This window comes from Triturus cristatus, chromosome 10, assembly GCF_964204655.1.
Source record: "Triturus cristatus chromosome 10, aTriCri1.1, whole genome shotgun sequence".
Lineage (NCBI taxonomy): Eukaryota > Metazoa > Chordata > Amphibia > Caudata > Salamandridae > Triturus > Triturus cristatus.
This window is the reverse complement of record NC_140593.1, coordinates 1074869042-1074893244: the sequence shown is the minus strand read 5'-3', so window position 1 is coordinate 1074893244 and position 24203 is coordinate 1074869042. Positions and strand designations below refer to the sequence as shown.

The following is a 24203-nucleotide window of genomic DNA, read 5'->3' as shown; positions in this document are numbered from 1 at the left end:
TGAGACCACATCCAAGCCAGGACTCAAATCTGAAGAGCTAGCTCAGACTGCCTAAGCTACCTCTTCTAACGTAAAATATATTCAAATGACCCGCATGAGACTTAAGCAGCAATGCCATCTACTCAGAAGAGATGAAGACCTGGGAGCTGGAGGACTAAGGTTTTAGTAGACAGCTCCTCAACAGGTTTACAGAGTGGGACTTCCGAGTAAGGCTCCTAAATCGGATAGAGAGTCTTTAATGGCCAATGTTAGACCCCAACTGTGTCCTTCAATGCTGTATTATTTCCTACATGGCAATTAGAAACTAAGGGCTGGTTTATAGTTTGGCAATTTGACGGAGTACTTTATCTGCCAAACCGAAGGTGCTTTTGTCGCATTTATAGTCGGGTGGATCTTCATTATGTCAACGGCAGAGACTACTCCGACCATGCCACAGACATAAACCTCAGACAGCTCATTTGAGTAATGGCTGTCAGATGGTTGGTAATACCTGGCGATAAGGGGCAGTGAAAACTGCTAGATGCCACCCTCAACTTGAGAAAAACTCCCATGGCATTAGGGGCATTGTTTTTTAATTTTTTAAAAATTTTCCGAAACAAAAATCCCAATTTAGGTTTTTGTTTAAGAATTAAAAAAAAAAAACTGTACGTTTTCCGCGCAGCTCCGACATGTTGACGAAGCAATCTGTCAAACTTTAAATGCATTGACAGAAACTGCCGTGACGGCGGACATCTCAGAATTTTGCAGACTTAGACACGGTCAGAGCATCCGAGCAGTTTACTCCGTCTCACTGACTGAATAAACATCCGTTCACCAAATTATAGATCAGGCCATAAGAGACTTTACGTTTTTCTCAATTGACAACAGAATCTAAATGTGTAAACAAAAGTATTGTGATTGATTTTGTTCATACTTTTTCACACTTTGTCTGAAGGATCCCTCTGAGTTAGAAACCAGAGGAATTAGCCTGAACTAAAATCCTCCCAAAAACATGTTGAAAAATGTATAATTGTAAAGCACGATCGCAGAATACATGCACAAATTCTCACTTGTTCAGAAGTAATAAAACGAGAAGAGACGGTGCGTAATCCTCTCAAGCCGTGTTAGAATTTCACAAATGTACACAGTCCTCACTCACCCACACAACACGTCCGATAATTAATGTCCACGAAACAGAAGTTCAGAATAGAGGGGAGGAAGGGAAGGAGTGGAATTAACTACCCAATGCAAAATGAGCTATGGCAGAATTATTTAACACCAAGGGAGGTAGAGTCGAAGCAATACCCTCACAGTCCCAATGCCAGCTTATCCAAGTATCACATTTCGGGTTCTTGTATGCTTTTTGTGTTAAGTTTGTGAGTAGCATTGTGTTCAGTAACTTAAGTACCCGATTAGGAAATTCTCAGCAGAGGTTGTGTAACGGTTTAGTTAAAGTAGCACAACTGCAGGTGGGAAGAAAGATAGAAATCTTAATTATCTGCAGTGTACTTTTTAAAGTGCTCCTAGCAGTATATATATATATATAGAGTTGTAACTCAGACAACATGTGTAATAAATAATCATTTTGATATTAACTTAATATGAGAAGAATTTTGAATATCTCGTGCAAGAGATATGAACTGCTACAATCGTAAGACAGAATGTGAAGAATAATATGTACAGCGTTAGGGAGATAAAATAATACTGCAATAGCATGGTGTGTAGCTATGACAGATTCATAAAAATGCATACATAAATAACACAGGCTAAAATGTTAATACTCATCTGATGCTTCTAGCTAGTTCTACCCCAGAGTACCTAACCTAACTGTAGTACGAGGTAAGAAGTAGGTGCTGTTTGTCTATAGTCTAGTTGAGCTATAGTTGACAAGATTTGCCGAAAGTCCCTCTAGGTGCCAGTCAGCGCCATACCTTAGAATGAGTGAGGTTAGAATCTCTTTCCGAGTCTCGATCTCTAACACCCCGCAAGGGGAGTCAGAAACACTGGAGCTGGATTCTCTGCGAGGAGGATGACAGCATCTGGTCAGTGCATCAAGCGGGGACTCTACTTCCTCCCGAACTTGCTGTGGCAAGCCGCGTCGTTCAAGTAAGCAGCCGAACCGTGGTTTGCCATGGTAAGTGAAGGTATATTTATACCTTAGAGGTGTTTAGGAATGCCAGTATTGACGTAAAAGTTGGGCATAAGAACGTCATGAATGAACCCCTAAGGAATAGATGTTCATGCATAATAAATGAGTTCTTGGAGAAATCAATATCCAAGCAAGGGCAAGTCCTAAAAGCTTAAGAGTCTGGTTTTCCAAGAACTCGTCGTGACGTAGATGAACGGATGTAGGTGGCAATGCCTGCATTTGGTTAGCATGGATAATGCCTATATAAGGGGTAGGAGTTCTATGCCTAAATATGGGCAATGCGAATTGTGCCTATATAAGGACATAAATCGGGAAACCTATATACGGTATCTAAAGCGACACAACACCCACTCCACTTTCGTATGAACAACATTACTAAATCCTAAACATGCTAAACATATCTAAAATATAGCTACATATGGATGGCTAAGAACATGTCTAAAAATACATTGTAAAATGCATAAAAACTGTTGCCATGCATAAAAATCCACTGGTGCTGTACATAAAGCAATGTTTCATTCTAAGCATATATTTACATTGAATGCTAAATGAATGAACATACATATATATATATATACACACATTATGAAATGGCTCGTAAATACAGAAGAAAAAAGGCCGAAACCATTTCATGCTAAGTTACATAAATCAAATGTTATTGACAAGGTGACATATCGTCTCTGAAAGCGTATCAAAGAATTCTGTTCTCTATGAATAGTTCTACTATAAGCAGATTACTGTGCCATAAAATGACAAATTCAAATTTGGAAAAATAAATTAATCATAGGAAAAAGTTCCAAGTTTAGTCTTTGTTTTGAAAAATGAAGGCCAAATTCAGAGTCTTCCCGGTACACTGTGTGCTGAATCAAAAGGCAGTGTATGGGGATGGAGGAAACATGAAATCTTCTAACCCTGTAGACAAAAAGTCGTCTACCGTTGTAGGTGAAAATTGGATTACCTCGTTTAGAAGACTAACCGCACATAGATGAGAAGTATCGCAGTCAGCTTTGGTCACATCAGCAATGTTCGTATCGGATGTTACCTGCGTGCCTGTTTCCTCTCGTACCTCAGCAGTAGCAATTTGCATCCGAGATCTCAATGAATTCCGTCATCAGGATTGGTAGCCGCAACACACAGCATGGGCCGTTACCGGGTCCAGCAGAGTATCGATATCTGTAGGCATGACTGATGGGAGTGTTAGACAGATATCTAGCACGCATTCTTCACCGCAAAGCAGGCAGCGTAGAACAGGTAAGATGCAATCTTGCCAGATTGGTCTGAATGACAGAAACCATGTGGTATTTAATTCTTGTAGACGAGGTAAACCTAAAATTTGGACGATGCACTCACGACACTTCATCTCCAATAGAGCACTCTCTATGGTGCTCGGAGTGACGCTGATGATTTGGCTTGCCATATCGGAGCAGTAGGAGCAAAAATAGGATCCCTGCAACGAGTCCACAAAGTAGTGGCAGTCCGCCAAACACAGACTGCACGAAGTTGGGAATTATTCCGAGGACTGCTTGAAAAGGTGCTAACAGTCCTGAATACACGGTCTTAAATACATGTACAATACTGCTCGTATCAGACATGTTTAAGATACGTTCCAACATTTCTGAGAAATGAATAGGGCAGTTTGTGTTCAAAAGGGCATGTATTTCTGCAGAAGTCCTTGCGACTTGTAGATCATAGGTTTCTTTGGCCGAGGGCAGTGGCACAGTTTTAGAACCAAATCCTAGTCCCGCTGAGGAACTACAAAAGGAGTGGGAGGAAAAAGGTTAGTCAGTCCCTTAGGAAAATTAGGACAATGGCAGAAGTAAAGAAGGATGGCTGATCCGTAAGACAGGAAATCAGACAAGGCAGGTAAATAGCCCTTCACAGTGCCAATGGCACACCTCCTCTGAACTAGGGAAAGCGCAAATTGTAGCACTTAGATTGGTTTGGCCTGTAAAGGATCCACACCATTGTCTGCACACCATGCAACAAAGTTTTCCCATCTGCCGGCTGAGTGAAGGGCGACACCAACAAAATAAAGTCAACCAACTCTGGTGGCAGCTGGAAAGAGTTCAGTTGGCCCGCTCAATCTCCAAGTATGTAGGTGGAGGGTCAGAGATTGGGGTGCATAAACAATCCCCCCGACAGGGAAAGAAGGTCCTGTCTAAATGAAAGGCAGATAGATGGACAGGTGGAGAGGCGCAGGAGGTCTGGGTAACACACCTTACTCAGCCAATCCAGGATTATAAGAATGACTTGGGCCTGGTCTTGGTGAATCTTCTTCAGAACCAGACAAATAAAGTGTATGGAGAAACATATAATGCAGCTGAAAGTTCCACTTCAACCAAAACATGTCCCCCCAAGGATCCCCATGACGGATACTGGAGGGCGCAGAATTACTGGCACTAACCACTTTGAGGATGTGAAAAAGTCCCCCTGAGGAGTGCCCACTGGGCAAAAATGACCAGGACTACCTCAGGTAGAAGACACCCCTCATGCAGAGAAATTATGATGCTGGGTCAGACTGTGTGCTCTGACATGAAGAGACCCCACTAGGTGATTGGCGGCGAGCCAGAGCCCAAGACTTCCAGACAAAGGAGGGGAGACCCTACCCCCCTTGCTTGTTCACATACGACACTGCAGTTGTGATGTCCGTGAAGATCTGGAAAGACCACCCTATGATGGAGGGGAGGAAGGCCTTGATCACCAGCCGAATTACCCTCAATTCTAGCAGATGTATGTGAAGAACATGACCCCCAGAGTTAAGAGACCTCTGTTCTCCAGATCCTCCAAATGAACTCCCCACCCCAGGGTTGAAGCATCAGTCACTGCCATAGTCCCTGCCGGAGAGGAAGAAAAGGCCATCCCGTAAACCACGGTTGCCTCGTTACCCACTAAGCCACATCCACTGCAGCACTGAGGGAGATTACGATGGAATCCTATGGGTCTCCCCCCATAGTTTAGCCACTGCCTCCAAAGGCAACACTTCAGGGCCCTCACATGCCAATGTGCGTGCGTGACAAGGAGAATGCAAGAAGCCAGCAGGCCTAGAAATCGCAAGACTCAGGATGGGAACTCTTGTGCCTGACCATAAAGATCGGATCATCTTCTGGAAGTCTGTGATCCTCTTTAGAGGAGAAAAGGTGAAGAAAGGTGGCATCCAGTACGGACCCTATGAACTGGAGCCATTGGGAGGCAAGTAGGTGAGATTTGGACTAGCTGATCGAAAAGCCCAGGTCAAACAAAAGACTTGTCATTGACTGCCAGTTATGCAACACCATCTCTAGTGAGCTGGCTTTGAGAAGCCAGTTGCCCAAGTACGGGAAGAATCAGCACCACCCACCGTCTAAGGTGGGCTGCAACCACTTCCATCACACTGATGAAGACTCAAGGTGCCAATGGCAACCCAAAAAGTATAGTACTGCAAATTGGTAGTGCTTAGAACCCACCACAAACCGCAATGCTTTCGATGGGTCCGCAGGGTAGGGATGTGGAAGGACTCATCCTGCAGGTCCAGTGACACCATCCAATCTTCAACACCAGCAGAACTTGAGCTAGGTTCAGCATCTTGAACTTCTCCTTTGTGAGGAAGTAGTTCAGGTTCCTGAGGTCTAAAAAAGGCCACCAGCCTTCTTGGGCACCAGGAAGTAATGTGCATAGCAACCATAGCCTATTTCCCTGTCTGGCACGAACACCACTGCCCATTTCAAAAGTAGATATGCCACTTCTGGCTGCAAAATGGCCAAATGATTGGCAGGTGGGGAGGAAGAGAGGGGTGGGATGGGAGGCGGAAACTGAAGGAAGGGAAGGGTGTAGCACTTTACTATAATCTGAAAGACCCACTGGAGGCACTGGGGAGGAAGAGAAGAGTTGCAAGGTGGATCCATGGCCTCGTCCTCTGGAACGACCCCTGTATTGACGAACGAGGGGGTTAGGTTTCGTCTGGAGCGGCTTATATTGCATGGAGAGGAAGACATACCTTCTCTCAAAGCCACGAAAGAGGTGGACAATAAGTCCTTGGCTGATGTTGGAAGCTGAAGGCCCAGTGAATGTGCTGTGGGTCTTGATGTTTTGAATCTCTCCAGCATGGAATTTTCCTCATCACTGAAGAGACGCACCCTGTCAAAGGTAAGAACCATTACGTTGGGCTGGACGTCTTAAGAGAAGTTGGATGCCCGGAGCCAAGCATGGCGACAAATTGAGACGGAGGTCCCCATGGCCCAGGCGGCAGTCAGTCATGTCAAGAACAGACTTAATAATGTGACTGGAAACATTCAGTTCCTCTGCAATTACCTCCTGAAAATGGTCCTTCATGTCTGGAAGGATATGTGTGGCGGAATCATTAGGGTCACTTTCCACAATGCATGGGTGTATCAGACAATAACGCAGTTGGCGTTTAAGGGATTTAATGCCAAACTTCCAGTTGAGAAGGCTTCCTTGCCCCAAGCCTCTAGTCTTTTGGACTCTCCGTCCAAAGGTACAGTAGGGCCGGCGCCACCCAATCGCATACCTGAGCAGGATACCTGGAGAGGAATGGCTGGTCACCTGGTGTTGAGCGGTAGCGTAAGACCACAAGCCTATCTATTGCTAGCATAGATGATGACTTCTTCTAAGCCACCAGGACAGGTGCCAGTAACTCCTCAATGAAAGCTAGCAAAGGCTCCAATATGGCCAAAAAGGGCAGAAAGACTTCTGTAAGTACACTGGTCTTAGCTTCAAATGCCTATGAAGTCTTCAGCAACCACCTAAGGCGTCAGTGGCACAGCAGGGAACCATAGCCAGTTCTGGCGAGGCATTAGGCCACTAGCCGATGACTGGCCTGAAAGTTTTGCAGGGGATCCTGTGCTCGCTCTCCACAGAGCAGGCCTTCCACCGGATCGGTCAGTCTGTGTCAAAGATTTCATGGAGGCGTGCTCTTCTCTCATCAGCCTCTGTGCCTCTGCTGGAGGGAATGAGGGGTTCGCGGTCAGTCTGTGGAGCTGGTGACTCTGCATCTGGCGCTGGTGGGGAAGGCAGTGGTGGAGGTGGCAGCACCAGCCATGAAGGTAGTTGCAGCGCTGAAAATCGAAGCACCGGGTTAAAGCAGGGAAGCAAAGGTACCAGACTGGAAGGTGCAGTGCTGAACGGCGCCAGTTGAAACAGCAGAAATATCGGAAGCCTTTGAGCCCGAGGGGGCCCGTACGGAGTCAACGCCTTTGCGAAGATGCTGGCATTGAGGAACGCCACTGGATCCGAGCGCGGTGTGTGGCATTCGGGGAACTGCGACGTCGAAGGCTCAGGGAAGGGAGCCAGCGCCAAAGGCTCCGGTCACAGTGGAGATCAGTCTGGAGCCAGTCCCAAGAGAGAAGCAGGGCTGCACAGAGGATCATTAATGGGAATCTCAACTAGCTCCGGCTCCAAGGACAAAGGTCCTGTGGGAGTCAGAGATAGTCTAGATGACTTCCTTTAGAGTGCTTCTTTGATTCTGTGTGGTGCTTTCTGCGTTTGGCAGACAAGGAAGGAGGAGAAAAGGAACGACCAAGAACAGTTTTAACACTGATGCTCCTTTATGGCCTTGGGGTTCATACTGAGGCAGGAGGTACTGGAATTCCTGTGGTGGTCAGAGACCAACAACCATAATCAAATAGTGTGGGGATCCGTGATGGACATCTGCCCCTCTCCACCTCTACAGGGTTTATAACCTTACTTCTTTGGAGGCGACATAGTACTGCTTTTGAAAAACTTTATGTGAGGAAAAACTACTCAGAGATTGAGGTTTCAGATCCGCTTGGGATCGGAAAAAGGGGAACTTAAGTCTATGCCTGGGATGGGATGGGCATTTTATGGCCTAGGGGCATCGCCTGACAATTTCCGGTGCCGACTAAGTCCAGCGCCCTCTACTGAAGGATTCATGACTTTGAAGTTTTCCAGATCCAGTCTGACACCTCGAGGTTGCCCTAAAGGTGATGGTAAAAGTATCCATCAGAAATAGACATGGCTATAGTTGAGGTATGAAGACAATTTGTTAATAGGAATAATTAGAACCATATTTAACCTACAGAGCCTTACTAAGCAGAGTAGCAATTATAATGGAACAGGAGCTGTAGCTGGCAAGTCAATTACAACTCCTCCGATTTGACATGTTTACAAAAACGTCTGGAGGCTTGCAATATAATGACATCAAGACTTTGCATACGGAAATATTTAAACTTAACACATGGAATCTTTTAGCCCATGTGACAATTCTATTGCCGAAATATTTGATTAGAAATGTATTTACCTTTAATGTTTATTTCATGCCCAATATTAAGAATCATCAATTATAATTGGGGTGACTTTAATGTGAAGTTACCTAACAATATAGATTCCCTGATAACCAATAAGGCAAGAATTCGAAGTATTATAGAAGCCAGCTGCATACATTAATGTTAGACTGGGTGGAAATCATGGGGCTCACAGTGCATAATAGCCACAATGATAAACCACCTCGATAAAAACATATTGGAGGGACACAAATTTGTTTTGGATTATTTTATGGTTATTACTATGCAAACAAGATAAACTGTAAATGTGAACACCTGTCATTAACACAGCTATTAAAGCAACATGCAAGAGGCCAATTCAGAATTCAGGTAAGCGAAAGGCTATAAATTTCTGCTACTGTGTCATATAATCTAGTGAAATATTTATGCAGCTAATTATAAAAAAAGAAGTTAAGATGAATCCTGCAACGTGCCCATGCATAGATTATTGCTTAGCCTCTACGTGTGACTTCCACCAACACCGACTTTGTGCTTCTGAAACCCTTGAGCCACACCAGTGACCCCGCAATTTTAGACTGAGTCCAACTTCTTACCGACTGACATTCAGAGGCCACATCTTTTCGGACGCTGTAGATGGACCGCTTCGAAGCCTACAAAAAGATACATGGGGCCTGCAGGAAGAACCAGAGGCAGTAGGTCATGCCCAGTTGGGCAGGTTGGTTATTAAATGATCTCTCTGCCTCAAATATTGCTATAATTAAGCACCAGAGTCTGCAGGGTGTTGGACAGATGTCCCTACAAGACAGGTATTAATTAAAGTAAAGAGAACACTTGTGTGTGCAAAGATAATTCAAGGTAGCACACCACTTCTGCATAACCACAAAGAGTGCCTCATGCGTGTCACACCAGCATGCCCGGGTAAAAAGTCAAGACAACGTGGTTTTTAATAATAACACTAGATTTACAGGAAGATGATCAAAAACCTTTTCCAGGCACCTTCGAATAGACACTTGGTTTTAAAAATATCATGCAGTGAAACAGAGAGCGATTTAAAAATGAGTATTGTATGAACAGACAAAAGTGTTAATTTATAATTACAACTGTACAATTTTCATCCAGGAAGACAATGTTCAAACCAATATATAGAATACTACAGTGACGAAAATGGCATCATCGTCCTTAAACATACCCTTCACAGTTACCGGAGCTGTAAGCGTAATTGAAAAATATAAATAACTTAACAAAAACTCTTATTTCATGTGTTATTAATGCTGCACTATGATTTTTTAACACCAACATTAACATGGTTTCAATATTTAATGTTCATTGTTATCAACAAACTTCACCAAGGATTCATTATTATGGTATTTATCAGGATTTCTACATTTTCGTGGAATATCAAAGGCAGTGGAGCGTGCAGTTGCCAAATAATAAATAACTTTGAGGTGATGTGGAGAGGGGCTGGAAAAGTCCACCAACTGCTGGCAAAGCCAGTATAACTTGATTAAATTACTTGTCCCAGCAGTTAGTTATCCGCTGGACCTTGTTTCTAGGAGAAAACAATGATTTAACTCAATAAAATATTAAAACTGCGATATTTTGTAAAAACAGTTCTACAACTTCCTGCATGTACTGCAATGAAGGCGGAGTCATCAGCCAGATGTTGGAGTGCCAGGCATCGCTCTGATTGTACCCCTTCCATCCTGTCTTTCAGCATGGGTCATGATGCGCAACTCATTGTTTCCCATCCCAGTTGGCATTTTAGAAGCATTGTCCTAATGGGTGGCAAATAGACCTACCTTGCATATTAATGAGGTAGGTCGCAATTTGCGACCCATTAGGATTTGCAGCCATCACAGGGATGGTGGCCTGCTGAGGCTAACAGACCACTATGTACGTGACTGCGTTTTAACTGAGCAATCGTTAATGTGTTTTTGTTTTTAAATGCAGCCCCTTTTTGTTAAAGAAAAACAGGATCCGTTTAAAAAGAAAAAAAATGGAACTTTGCAGTTTCGTTTTTTAAGAGCAAGCATTGGTCGTGAGACCACTGCCTGCTCTTACAAAATATTTTATTCACATTCTCAAAGGGGAAGGGGTCCCCAAGGCACCCCTTCCCCTTTACGAAATGGTTATCTTATCCCCCTGTTTTAAACTGGTGGTAAAGTATTACTGTTTTGCAACCGGAATTAGGTTGCAAAACAGTAATAGATACCATTCTGATTCAGTATTTGGAAGAGACTCCCCTTACAAATACCTAATTAGTATTTGGTAGCAAATGCAAATTGAGATTCGATAAAAAGGTACCAAATTGCAATTTGTCTTTTTTAGCTGCCAGATTCTGAGAATCAGGCCATTTGCAACCGCATAAAAAAGCTTTGAACATCTGGCCAAAGTCCGGAGGAAGGAGTGGTACCAATGAAGACCTCGTAAGAAGAGCATGGCTTTGAATGGGAGTGTAGGAGGGGGTGGCTGCTAGAACAACAACAAATTCGCTCCTGGGAGGAATTCAGCTGGAAATTTTAAGATTTGAATATTTCACCCCCTTAATTCCCGGGGGTGGATCGAAATGCCTCACAAACACTGGCATGATTACTGTCAAACAAGAAAAGAACGGGACAAGTTCTGTCTTCATGACTAGTTTGGTGTTGATCTCAACACTAGATTTTTCCCCAGGAAATTGGTAAGAGTTAATCGAATGTAATACCCCTCTATCATTAATCTCCCCCCTCATCTTCTCACCACTATCAATCTGTACGAAACATTCCGACATCAAGCAGGTCTACAAGTTTACTTTTTAAGAATGTTTTGTGCAGATTGGTCAAACCAGGCTTAAGTTCTGAGCAATTCATAAAGCATTTAGAAAAACGAATATTCTGAACTATAACGAGAGAGTAAGGTGAAGAGAAAGAAGAGACCGAGTGAGAAAGAGGATGGCTGAGAGGCAGAGACCGAAAGACTCAGAGGGGATGTGGATGGAGAGCGGCCAGAGATCACTTTTCCAATACATTATTTTCAGCTGGGCACAACTGGCTGGATGTGACACAATCCATGCTCTAGCAATGTATAGATTTAACAGACAGTGTAAATGCAAGACTACATATTAAAGTTTCATGTGTATCATTCCCAATATGAGAAATGCAGTCCCTGCCTCAAACTCATATGAGGGCATGCAATGGATTCGATGACATTCTATACTACAACATTTTGAGTGAAATATTCTTTAGCAATCCAATCATTCAAAACTTCTTCCTGTTGCGTGCTGTGGTCATACCAATTAACGCTCAAATGTGTCCATTGTGGCTAAGTTAAAAGATGAACTTTTAATGTGTGCGATGGGCATGACGTCAAAAAGCATTCCAGGTGTTGGACCAAACAATAGCTGCATTTTGCGAAGCCGAGACAGGGTTCTTTGTAATTATTTTTTTTTTTTAATGTCCGAGATGTTGCCGAGCCTTAGGTGCATAACTTGCACTTGTGTGCAGAGTAAACAATTTGATAACAGTGCCAGTGCACCTATCATTGTGGTTACCCGCGGATCTTCACCAGCAATTTTTTTAAAGAATGTCAGTTGCAAGACTGAGAATGGATGGTGCCCACAAAGGACTACCTCATTCCCCACTTTTTCTTTCTCTGTTTTTTCATCCCTGGCCGTAGAAGGAAAAAGACCAGGTTTCCTGTAGAGCTGCCCCAGAAAGGTGCACCTGGGCTTCTGCAGAGGCCCTCGATTGCATCCCGAGGACCATCCTAGATTCCTCACGGAGGAGAGAAGTTGTGACCAAGTCTGATAGGCTGAGCCCATTGAACATGAATAAGCTCTCTGTCTTCAGCAACACATCACACAGAAACCACGTGGAGGGAGGATTATAAACCCACCATCTTGATCGGTACTGATCGCGGTCAGTTGGTAATCCCAAGGCACATTGTTGAATTCTTTCAGAGGTCGTTATTTGTAAGAATTGAAGTAACGGGAGCTTCTTCACAGAGGAGTGCATAACAAAAAACACATGACTGACACGGACAATTGGCACCGAGCTTTGCTGGGTCTATATAAATGCAGGGCTTTAAGTGGGCCGGGTCTCACCGGTGCTGAGCATCAGCAGATTTTTTAAAGGGGGCCTCGAAACGTGTCTCTATCGGGCTCTGTTTTGTGCCCTGGCACGGGCAGTCCGGTTTTTTCCGGACTGCAGTGACATCAGGCACATCGGTGTGTGCGTGCTCACACTGCTTACTAGTGGAGAAGTACGGCATGACGTCATGCCAGGTGAGCGTTGTAGGGGAAGGGAAATCCTTAAAGAGTGATTTTCTCTCTTGAATTCCCTTCTCTTTTTGAAAAGCAGGATCAGCAACACAGTTGTGGTGCTACCAGGGCTCAAAGTGGAAGCTTTTTCAATATTATATACAACAAGCCTGCTTAGTTATCGTATGCAACTAACAACCATTGACAAAAGCCAACAGTCCTGACTTGTAGGTATGACGTTACTTGTTGTATCATATCTGGATGCAATGACGGAAACAGCAAAATACAAGTCGGGCGGCACACTATGCTAAGCACAGATTTTTAGTTTGCGTGTTTTTAAGCCACGCCCTTAATTACATCTGCCACGCCCCTTTGAGAGACCCCCCATTTTTTTCACCCCACTTAAAGCCCTGTATAAATGCATATAAAGAAAGACATTCAGTTAGGGAACTGCTCAAGACCATGGACTTAAATTCAGAAGCAAGCACCATGAAGTAACCCCAAGGCATTCAAGAACTTGCTCCTCTGGTATTAAATCGTGAAGACGCCATGATCACGAAACTTTGCAAGTTGTCAGCTCAGAGACGATAATCAACAGAGAACAATTTCAAACATGTAAAAAAAAAAAAAAAAAAAAAGGCAGCCAGAGGGAGAAAAGAAAAACTGCGGGAAAATCAAGGTACCAGGACGCCAGACTTCGAGGATCAAAGAAGGAAAAAATAAGGTTATTTTTAGACATTTCCCTGCCTGCCTTGTGCTACTTGGCTTTCAGTCTGCATCATTCAGGCACATAGGTCACATTCCACCAAGTGCAAAGCGAAGCAAAGTCCTGGCCATTTCTCCGCTTGCTGTAGCCAACTTTTATAGGAGCGCAGCCCACAGTTTGCTGAGAAGTCACAGATCACAGGTGCTGTGGCCCCACAATTTAAATTTCAAAGGACAACTTGCCTTATTGGGAAGTGCTGAGTTTAGGTACAACAAGGTTTCCTCTCCAAAGGCGCAGCACTAGGGATGAACTTTGTATTACACTAGTGTAGGTTTGCCCATTTCTCCACTATTGGTGTTCACGTTATTCTAAATTTCCTGCTTTCTTTTGTCTACAGCCAGCCATACTTTTTCCACAGGCCTGAACTGATCCGTATGGTTGAAGTACATAGAATACAAAAGTATGGAAACTGTAATACTGAGTGCTAGTTGGGCTGGATCCGCCTGGGTCGAGCCAGAGTCAAAGACGTGTCTAAGAAGAACAAAATGTTCTGTAACTATTTTCTCAGTCTTTCACCTTCAGGAAACTGCATACACAATAAATGCAAGTTAAACTGACTAGTGGAAAATGCAATCTTCTTGTGTTATGAAATCTCAACTGGTTAACAGAATGACTGGAGATGGACTATATGTACATCTTGGACATAATATATACAGATCTAGTCAAAACATATGAAAACTGAATTTAGGAATTCCTGCCACCCCACCCCCTGCCGACCACTTAAAAGATAAGCATAATGACAGCAATCTCGCCATATTAACTTTGAATCAGAGACCTCTGTTAACACACAGTGAATCAAGTTTTAGACATTTGTTTGTATGTGACACCCTCTACATCACTGGTACACTTTTTTCCTTGCCCTGCAAAAGCCCTAGGTCTAAGCGCAAAAATGGACGAAACGTTGTACTTCAAGCACTTAACAGAAGAATAAAAGAAGCACCTTAATGCACCCAACTGACCACCTTTTTCTGAATGGTCTTATACATAATGTTAAGTCCTATAATAGTTTAGCCGATCACAGGCCATCATGAGAAGGTGTTTGGCATCCCATTGCTATACATATTCAGTAATGTGTGGACTAGGGGCTTTATCCACCAGTGTAGACAGGCTAATAAACAAGAACTAATCTACTTTAAAGTTGGCATTAATGCCACTAGTAAGGCTTTTGAAACCCAATTCCTAACCATTTTTTTTTTATAAATAGCTATTCAAAGGACACACTCCACAAGTCAGCTGTAACACCATTACAGTACCTCTCAAAAAGCACAACGGTCACCTTGAAGCTTCAAGTCACTGCATCAATTAAAGCCTTCTCTGGCTCTCAACCAGTTTTAACAGTTCCTGCTCAACCAATTGCAACACATACACATTTCTTGTACTTAGCAGGCACTATGGTGCGACTCTGGTGTCCTCTTTAGAGTCTCTCTGGGGCCTCAGTTTCACAGCACAGGAGACACTGCTTTATCATCGCTATTAGCTGGAGACACCTGAAGACCAACACTTACCATTCTAAAGCATGGGCACGTTGTTGCCCATAGATCCCACCCACTTCAATCACTGCATCCATGCAATAAAATGTCACAAACACCACAACTTTCTTTACGCCCTGGCTCATCTTCCATTCTCCAAATATGGAGATGGGTGCTTTTAGATCAGCGTTTTGTACCAGAGTACAAACCTTGGTTTTTTTTTTCATGGGTAAACACTTGCAAGAAAAAGTCACACCACATCTCGATGGTAGCACGAAAGCCCAATTACATTTCCCTTCCGTGGACGTCATTTAGGGGTTGCCAGGGGTTCCAGCTGCGACCCCTGGCTTCCCCCTTGTGACACCTGGCACTGTCTTTGCGACCCCTGGCCTCAGACCTGGCTAAGTCTGTGTCAACAACACTGGGACTCGAACTCTGTTTCTGTAGTTTTTGTTATACTAATAGTGAATAATGCTGTATTATTCACTATTACTGTAATAAACAGGGAAAAATTAATTGATGCAATCCAGAATCACAGCTTACTAAAGCATTCTAGGAGAATTGCACTCTTCAGAAACGACTGACCGTGAAGTGACAGCAAATGCATAATATGTGGCGCGGAATATACCCACTCAGTGGAGGTGGCAGATTGACCAGGCACTCGGTTCAAGGTCCCTACGTGAGGATAGAGAAATATACTGGATAAACTGTACACGCAGTGAGACACATCTGGCCCTCTCTTATCTTAACACTGCCTGTAATTACAAACCATCTAATGTAATATACAATGCTGTCTGCGCTATAATTTGTCTCACACTTCACAGAAATTGTAACTGAATCTTAATCTTTTTCATGATGTAACAAGATCACCAATTGTGATGATTATATTAAAACTTTAAAAATAAAATAACAAAGAGGACAATTAGCAGGACTGGGAACTTTGGTGGCAGCTAAGGTAAGTAAGAAAAGCTTTTAAATGCAAGTTGTGTGCACGCTTGAGGGTGTGAATGCATTTATGTGAGAGCATGTGTATGTGTGAGCACGCGTGAATATACTTATAAGCATGTGGGTGAGGGAGAGTCAGTGACAGATAGGGAGAGAGCGAGTGTTTAAGTATGAATGAGTCATAATGAGTTCCTGCAACTGAGTCAGAATGAATACAAATGGGTGTAAGGGAGTATTAGAGTGTGTGGATGAATAAGAGTAAATGTGAGTGAGAATGTGGTGTTATGCACATAAGTCTGTCGCTGTCATACTGAACATGTTTCTTGTCTTATAAAGACACCAATAGTGAAATGTTTGTGCTGGCATACTTGGGACAATTCTTAGCATGACAGCACCTGTGACAAAATACTGGCACACTGGAGCGAATTCTTGGCATAATGTGTACCCATCATAAAATACTGGCAATGCCATTCTACAGGATATTCTTGGCATAGGGGGCACCTGTGGAAAAATGCTGATACTAATACATTGGAAGTAAATCTCGCCATAAAGGACAACCTGATGTATGGCAACCATGACAAAAAGCTGGCCCTGTTATACCGAGGTAATATTTGCTAGAAGGGTCACCTGTGCTAGATATGGATGGCATAAATAGAAACATTCTGGTTTTGACATTTTAGGGGGGAGGGAGGGGCGGGGGTAGTGGACCTATGACAAAAATGCTTTAGCATATTTTTCATACGTTTTGAAAGAAAAATGAGCTGCATTAAAAAAAAATCCTATTTCCACAGTCCTAACTGTAGCTGAGGATAATGCTAGCGATGGAACACAGAGTACTTTTGTACCTGGATCCACGGCACTTCTGCATGGAGTAAATGGGTGACACATGGTGTGCCACCACTATACAGACTGCAGCCTCGGTAGATCAAACAGAGCACATGTGTAACACGCCTACATTCCATGGGCCACATAAAGAACACAGGTGACCCAGATGAGAAGAGGCATACCCAAATTGTCGGTGGGCCCATCAGAGTCATAAGGAAGTTTGCCTTTTTCAATGGCTCACATGATCCAATCATTTCAAAATCAAATCATTTCCTGCAACCTACAGAAGGTGAAAGACTTCTCAGATCAGTTTGGTAGTGTAGAGGTGCATGCAAGCAAAGCGAAGGCCACCTATAGAAACGTATCCTGGCAAGACAATAGGTTACTAATGAGTGTGCAAATTACCAGTGTGATTCCCTCATGTTTGTGGGATTCAGTGGTCTCGAGGATAGTGATGTATTGTTTCTGTACATACATAGAACCCAACTGATCAAAACCAGCTGATTATCTAATTGCTGGTAGTGGAACCGCTTATTTTGGGCTCCTACACATATACAGCCCCCCATTTGTGATTAAGGCCAGAGCGTGGCATATAACATACTGTGCAAAAGTCTTTATTAGCTAATGTAAGTAGGGTCCCCGGATCACAACAATCAGGTGAAAGCAATGATAGGAATAGTACAATTTTATTTGCTCCAAGGAACACACACCAAAGTTAGCAAAATAAATTGAAATAAGTAACTGTGGTCTTTCATCTGGGACTCCGCCAGTGCTGCACTATGTAAACCAATACAATAAGTGCTAAGTAATCCCGCCTACATCATTCAAGGGTCTGTTAGCACTACCTCCAACTCCAACGTTTGTAACCTACTAAGACCTAGTCCAGCAGTAGTTACTTCTTTAAGGCAGCGCCTCTCTTAAAACCCCGTCATGCTCGCTGCCCACTCTCTAGTGTTTCGTATTACCATTTACTCCTGAACTGATCTAAGAAATATCACGTGAAATCACAGGTCACACATTATCTCAATCTCAGCATTAATTTACACAAGGAGCAATCTCAGTTTGCTCCCTCCCAAAAAACACACACGTGGCAGAAAGACACTTTTCTTCCCCCTGGAAGAGTGCAGAACCACTGCAGCTGCCTATATCACTGGACACAATCGAAGAAGCAAATGAAGGAAAGAAAAAAGCGATTAAGCAAAAGAGTATGTATGAAGGTAAGATATGTTTGGACACGCACCTATTAGTCGTGCTGGCATTCTTCTCCTTCAAATCCAACTCCCTCTGCTGTAGGGCAACGACGTACCTTGAAAAGTCATCTGGAGTCCTGGATGATTCAAACACAAAGTAAAAACATCAATTTCAGGGGTACACACAATTGGGAAGACAATATTAGTCCGTGCCAGAATTGTTTCTAACGGCAATCCATTTTATTTAAGTACGTTCAGGATGCTGTGCTTTTCGTTGTTTACCATATTGGAACATATCCCTCTCATTGGAACATATCAAATTGCAACCCAATGTTTAATTCTTAGTTGGTGGCTCTTCAGAGAGAGATCCCTTCGTTCTTGGCCTTCGTCAGTTCCTTATTTCCCCAACTTACTGCTTCAGTCTACTAGTTTTTAAACTGATATCCTGCAATGAAAATTTTATCTTCACCGTACAAAAGGAACACCATGTCGACTTAAAATGCAGTACAAGGCTTCATTTTAAATTATAAAAAAACATGCAATAACGTGGCCAAACATTGAAATATCAGCAGTGATTTGCACTCCTACAACATGGCAAGTACAAAGTCTTTAGTATAAGTGCTAAATTGAAACAAGTGGTTCCTCCTTACCCAACCTCAAGGTAAACTTGTGAAAGAACAGACAGCACAACATTTGATGGAAAAAAAATAATAATAATGCTTTATGCCATATGCTGTAAAGAAATGTGAGAAATGGGATGGCCAGGCAGTACTTAGCACAGGCAAAGACACCACCAAATAATGTGAATAAACATTTTGAGGGCGTAATTTTGCGCAAAATAAAATTAATATATACAGGTGGCAAACAAATTTGTCGGGCAAAGGATGATATACTTAATTCTCAGTGAGTCTAATCATGGTACAGTAAGCGACTTGTACTTTGACATCTCGACTCGTTTGGAACAATCGTTCTCCTGTTGAGAGGTAAACTTGCAATCAGCAGGGAAGGTTGAATCTTCAATACAGATAAATTACTTATCCCTGGGACACAGGAGAGAATCCTGAATGGAGGCAGCCTTACTGGACTTGAGCCACAGTGTTGGCAGCAGCCATTTTGCCTTGGGGTCAGTAGTTTGAAAAGGCCTTTAAATCATTTAAGCAGGGACAGCTGAGGAAAATATATTTGTATACTTCTAGTAGGCATCCGGCAACACGATAGTAGTCTCTGCTAGAGTCGTCCACTTTTCACATTGATCCATCTTTGCCTATCCTAGAGCCCTGACTGATATCTGGAAAATCAGACAGAGGTGATCTGAAAACCTGACTCCCCAAGTAAGCGTTTTCTGCAGTAGAGTAATACATCCAACTGGTTGTCCTTACAAATTTCAATAAATAAATAAAAATAAAAAGAGGCAGTAGGCTGTAAAGGTGTGCAGAAAATGGGTGTTTAAAAAAAAAACAAATGGTCCCCTTGTTTTCTATAATGTTCTCCTTTACAAATGTTCTACTTATACCATCATTCTTGTTGGAGGTGGGGACATCAATGTCTCCAAATAAGAAATGGCAACATCAAAAATAGTATTTTACTTTGGGCCAGATGTATGACCCTTTTTTGCAGCCGCAAACGGGAGATCCTCCCGTTTGCAACCTCAAAAAAAGGGTAATGGCATGTACAAATGCTATTTTGCGAGTCACTAACTCGCAAAATAGCATGTGTGACTCCCGCTATTTGGAAGGGGCGTCCCTTCCTAATAGCAAGTCACCATGCGTGTACGATTGTTTTGCAACCGCATTTGTGGCCGCAAAACACTTGCAGTTTACCACCTACTTCAAGTAGGTGGTAAACCACTCGCAAACAAGAAGGGGCCCCCAAGGGACTCCTTCCCCTTTGAGTATGTGAGAAAATATTTTTTAAAGCAGGCAGTGGTCCAGGGACCACTGCCTGCCCTTAAAAATATTAAACTGAAAAGTTTAATTTTTCTTTTTTAAACGCATCCAGTTTTCCTTTAAGGAAAACAGGCTGCATTTTTTTTTTTTTAAATGACTGCTTTATTTAATAGCAATCCCAGACATGGTGGTCTGCTGACCCCAGCGTGCCACCATCCGTGGGAGTGCTAGCCATTCCTAATGGGGTCGCAAATTGCGCTGCCTCATTATTATTCATAAGGCATGCAATTTGCGACCCCATTAGGAATCGCAAATAGTGTCCGAGACACTGTTATACATCCCAATTTGCGAGTCGCAATTTGCGACGCAATTAAAATTGGAAGGGTCGTACATCTGGCCCTTTGTTCCTTGCTCAAGCATCCGTCCAGTTCCACAATGACTCACTTATCACTAGGACTACCATCTGAAACCTACCACACCCACAAACACGTAGGCTAAAGTAACTTCCAGTTGAGTGAGCACCTTGCAGTAAAAAAGTGTGATGGTAGACCAGCAGAATCAATAAGACACCACTCTAAACAAGGTGTGGGGCGCGGCCAACAATAAAGCACCTGTCTCAATGCACATTACCTAAGCAAATGCTTCCATCAGAAAGCAGATCATCTTTTCCTTCTTGGAATCTTTCGGACATGTAAAAAATAATGGGTCAATACACTTTAATAGTCGGACTTTATGCTTTTTATTGCAGATTATGTGAAGATTGTGCTGAAAGGGTGCCCAGCTGAAATTCTATTTTGCAACACGATATCCTTCAACTACCCAGGCAGACAGGTACTTCTCTGCAAAGTGCCATCAGTTGCCAGTTCAGCAAGAGAAACCGTGCTAAACTCCAAAGGAAGTAAACCGCAGCGTGCGACAGGATAAGTTTACTATCGCAGCCGCAGCTTTAGGAACCCACCCACAAATAGTCGGCTACTGCCGTGCAGCAGAAATCCCAACACTGCTGCACCCAAAATAACATGCAGACAGGGCTTCAAATAGGTACTTTGACTCAATTCAATGTGCAAGTCACACAAAGTTAACCGGCCTACTTCAAACATGGGCCACATACGGGATTTGATGTACAACTAAAGATATTTGGCTTGTCTCCAAAGTTCTAAAACTATTGAAAAAGCAGATCAATCCGTAAGTCTCCCCCTTTCAATAAATCTGAACAAACCTCTAAACACCTTCCCACCATTTTCCATGAGCAAACAGAGCCCATTTCAAGATAGATATTCAATTCTAAAACTCAATACTGTAAGTTCAGGATTGACTCTTGTGGTCACTACAAACATATAAATACTGTACAGTATGAAACCTATGACTTCTTATAAAATAAGCCTAATACAAGTATTGAATTATTACAGTCACATTATTCTCACTGAACCAAACCGGGGTCGATAATAAATGGGCCTAGGGATATTTGCAGGTGCAACATCGCAGTTGGCAGAAATATTAAAAACTCCTGAACTTGTCATATAGGACAATGTGGTCATCATAGGTGTCACATGACAATTCACTTCAAAGTATATGGTGCCTCTTTGGGCTCCTACTATATTCTATTCAGCCAACTGAAAATGTACTTCCGTTCCCCACTCACAGCCTATTCAACTGCTCAGTGAGGAGGAATAAATACACCTTCAGATAACATGCAGGCTGACTTGCAGTCTATTAGATGCCTTCAACAACCCCCTCATAGGGTTTCCAAATTTACCTATCCCCAGCTGGTGAGGATTATCCCTGGTTACACTCAGGGCTACATCCTCTGATCTCAAATCTCCGCCACCCTCAATCTGCCCAAATCCAGAAGTAAGCTTAAAAATCACGTTCTCTTCCATGTAATTTACGACTAGGAAAACTCTCCCTCATTTCCCTTGCACCCACAGCTACCCTCAGTGTCATAAAGAAATAATCATAGAAGCTACACTTCAGACTTTAGGAAACTCCCATCTCCAACACCTATTCCAAACCCCTTGTGCTGCACCACAGCTAAGCCCAAGACCGGCACTGTGATTTATCGAAGGTTTCTCTTCCCTAGGCTTTCTCCACACTTCAGTGGCATGATCATGTAGTGCAATGTTCAAGTTGCTTTGGTGCACCCTCCTCCCTTTGTCTCACCTACTGATTTATCTTCCCAACTGTCAATTGTGAGCATCCGGCCTAATGAACGCCATGCATACCATTTACAAGTAAAGCATTTCAGATGAAGATGCTCAAAACATACAAGAAAACAATTATGATAAAAAAAAAAAAAATGTTTTCTATCACTAACATGTCTAAGGTACATCAGTCATATCAGTGTAGACTGGTGTCCAGCAGTGCTTTTGGGAAATTAAATATATGCACAATGACATGGGCCCAATGGCCACTGGTGATATTAATGAGTAATCGAAGAATGCACTGCATTAAGTTAACCACAACTTGCCTGTAAAGAGAACATCATGAAGTAGGAACTTCTTTTCGTAATGCCGTTCAGTGCACAGATTTCCTTGTAAATTAAAATGTTTCCTCCAAAAATGATACCCGCAGACATTTAAATGTGGAATCCGCTCGTAGACAAGACAATGGGAGAATACAAATGGAAGCCAGTGCTCCTTCACTTAGTTACTAAAGATGGAATTACGAGACCCAAAAGGAAGTTCATTATACCTTTCGTCTGTAAGTATGTAGGCCAGAGGAAGCCAGAGACGCTAGGCAGTATGCAATAATTATAGGACACTTCATTCATTTAAATACTTTATTTCAGCCAAAGGCCATAAAAGGTTCGTAGTCATACAATCATTCACGAGATATTCTAAAATACATCCAAACATATATTATATAGTCTCAGTAAAAGGGTCCGAATTTACCAATAAAATAGCTTAAAACAATGTAAACTGATCACCGTAAGGTTCAATTATTACTACTCCATTGAGTTCTTATTTTTTAAATTCATTAAACTTCTTGTAATATAATAAAAGGAAAGTATCTGGTTGTTTATAAAATTCAAAGAATATTTCGCAGTCATTAGTATATTGATCTTTAACGGGTCACAGCTTTAACCCAGCTTTTTTCCTTATTAGACCCACTTTAAAGAGTTAGCTAGATAGGGCAAATATAACATGTGGTGAGGTGCTGGAAGTCAGTACCCTAAGCGCCTCTTGGTGCTTTCTGAATCCCAATGAATTACATAATGGTCGGATCCATTTCCTCCTAGCCCCATCATATGCCGGGCAGAAAAACAATGTGTGCTGTACGCTTCATAGATTCTAAGTGTCTGACGTTTGTCTCAAAGAGTTTGGGTGATGAGAAAGACCATGGGTTGACAAACCTTTCGGCCATGTTTGTTTACACTGGTCCTACAGCCAGTTAACAGGGCAGCCCAGTAACGCACACATCCCACATGAATATAATCCCTTCAGAGTGCACTGCACCTCAGCAAGGCTTCAAGAAAAAAACACAATGGTTCTCCTAAATCACATCCATAAACATAAAAGAATACTAACAGAGGAAAACATTTGTTCTTGCAGACCAACACATTTTATGGAAGAATATAAAGTTACAAGCAAAACTAGCACACAAAATAAAGTGTTGGCAAGGTAGCACTGGCACACATACATACAATGTTCAATTTGCAAGTACTCCAGATATCAGTCATGCCCTGGTCCCCGCAGTGAACCACCATCAAATAAGCAATTGAATCCAACAAGAGGATTCCACTACAAGCAAGCTCCACGATGAGTGAATTCAGGCGACTTTTATCAGGGTATCTCTTCAATCGGTCCAGTCCTTTTCTCCAATCAATGCGCCTCTGCTGTGCCTCAATAAAAGTAAGTCCAAAGAACAGGTGAGGCATAAAGGCGACAAAGTCTTGCATGAAGTACTGATGGTAGCCAAGTGTGTTGACTAAATGTATGTGTGAACAGTGCAATCAGTTTTAACAGCTTGTTCCCGATCTTCCAACTTTTGTCTCTGCAAAAGCACCAATCACTGGTTAGAAGCATGAATGTAAAAATGGCACACGGCAAAGTTGTAAATGGTAACTTAATGTCAGAAAGTACTGGTGACCACAGAAAGAAAACACTGCAAGGGTCCACAAGGTTTTGTGATGGTTGCAGTATTAATATCTGATACGATAAAGGCACTCTATGTACAATAACCTTTAAGGAATAGTTGTGAAAATGTGGGTGAAAGATAATTAAAACTACCCTAGCAGTAGAACCTGTCCAGCATGGTTTAAAATCAACCCCAGCTTCATTGAACATATTAGCGTAAGGATAGAGCCCCTGTGGGTGTTTGCCTTAAAGTTTTTTTTAAAGCATCATAAATGTGCTGTAACATGGACAATACTGGCCGTTTTCATAGCATTTCGTTTTTTGCTGTAAGAGTGGGTGAAGGACAGGACCTACAGAGACATGCACTCAAAGAATGCATGTCAAAAAGTGCAGGAGCCGGCAGTGGAAGGCTACTGCGACTCAGAAGCAGTACTTAGGCCAGGCT

General features: G+C 42.6%; 1 protein-coding gene across 1 annotated transcript in view; it reads right to left on the bottom strand.

Moving 5' to 3' along the window:
* Positions 1-24203, bottom strand: part of MAD1L1 (mitotic arrest deficient 1 like 1) — a 2477345-nt gene that overhangs the window by 2123247 nt on the left and 329895 nt on the right. The window contains exon 10 of the mRNA XM_085629234.1: positions 17847-17933. Within this exon, the coding sequence (XP_085485360.1) occupies positions 17847-17933 (87 nt within the window). The remainder of the gene's footprint in view (positions 1-17846; positions 17934-24203) is intronic.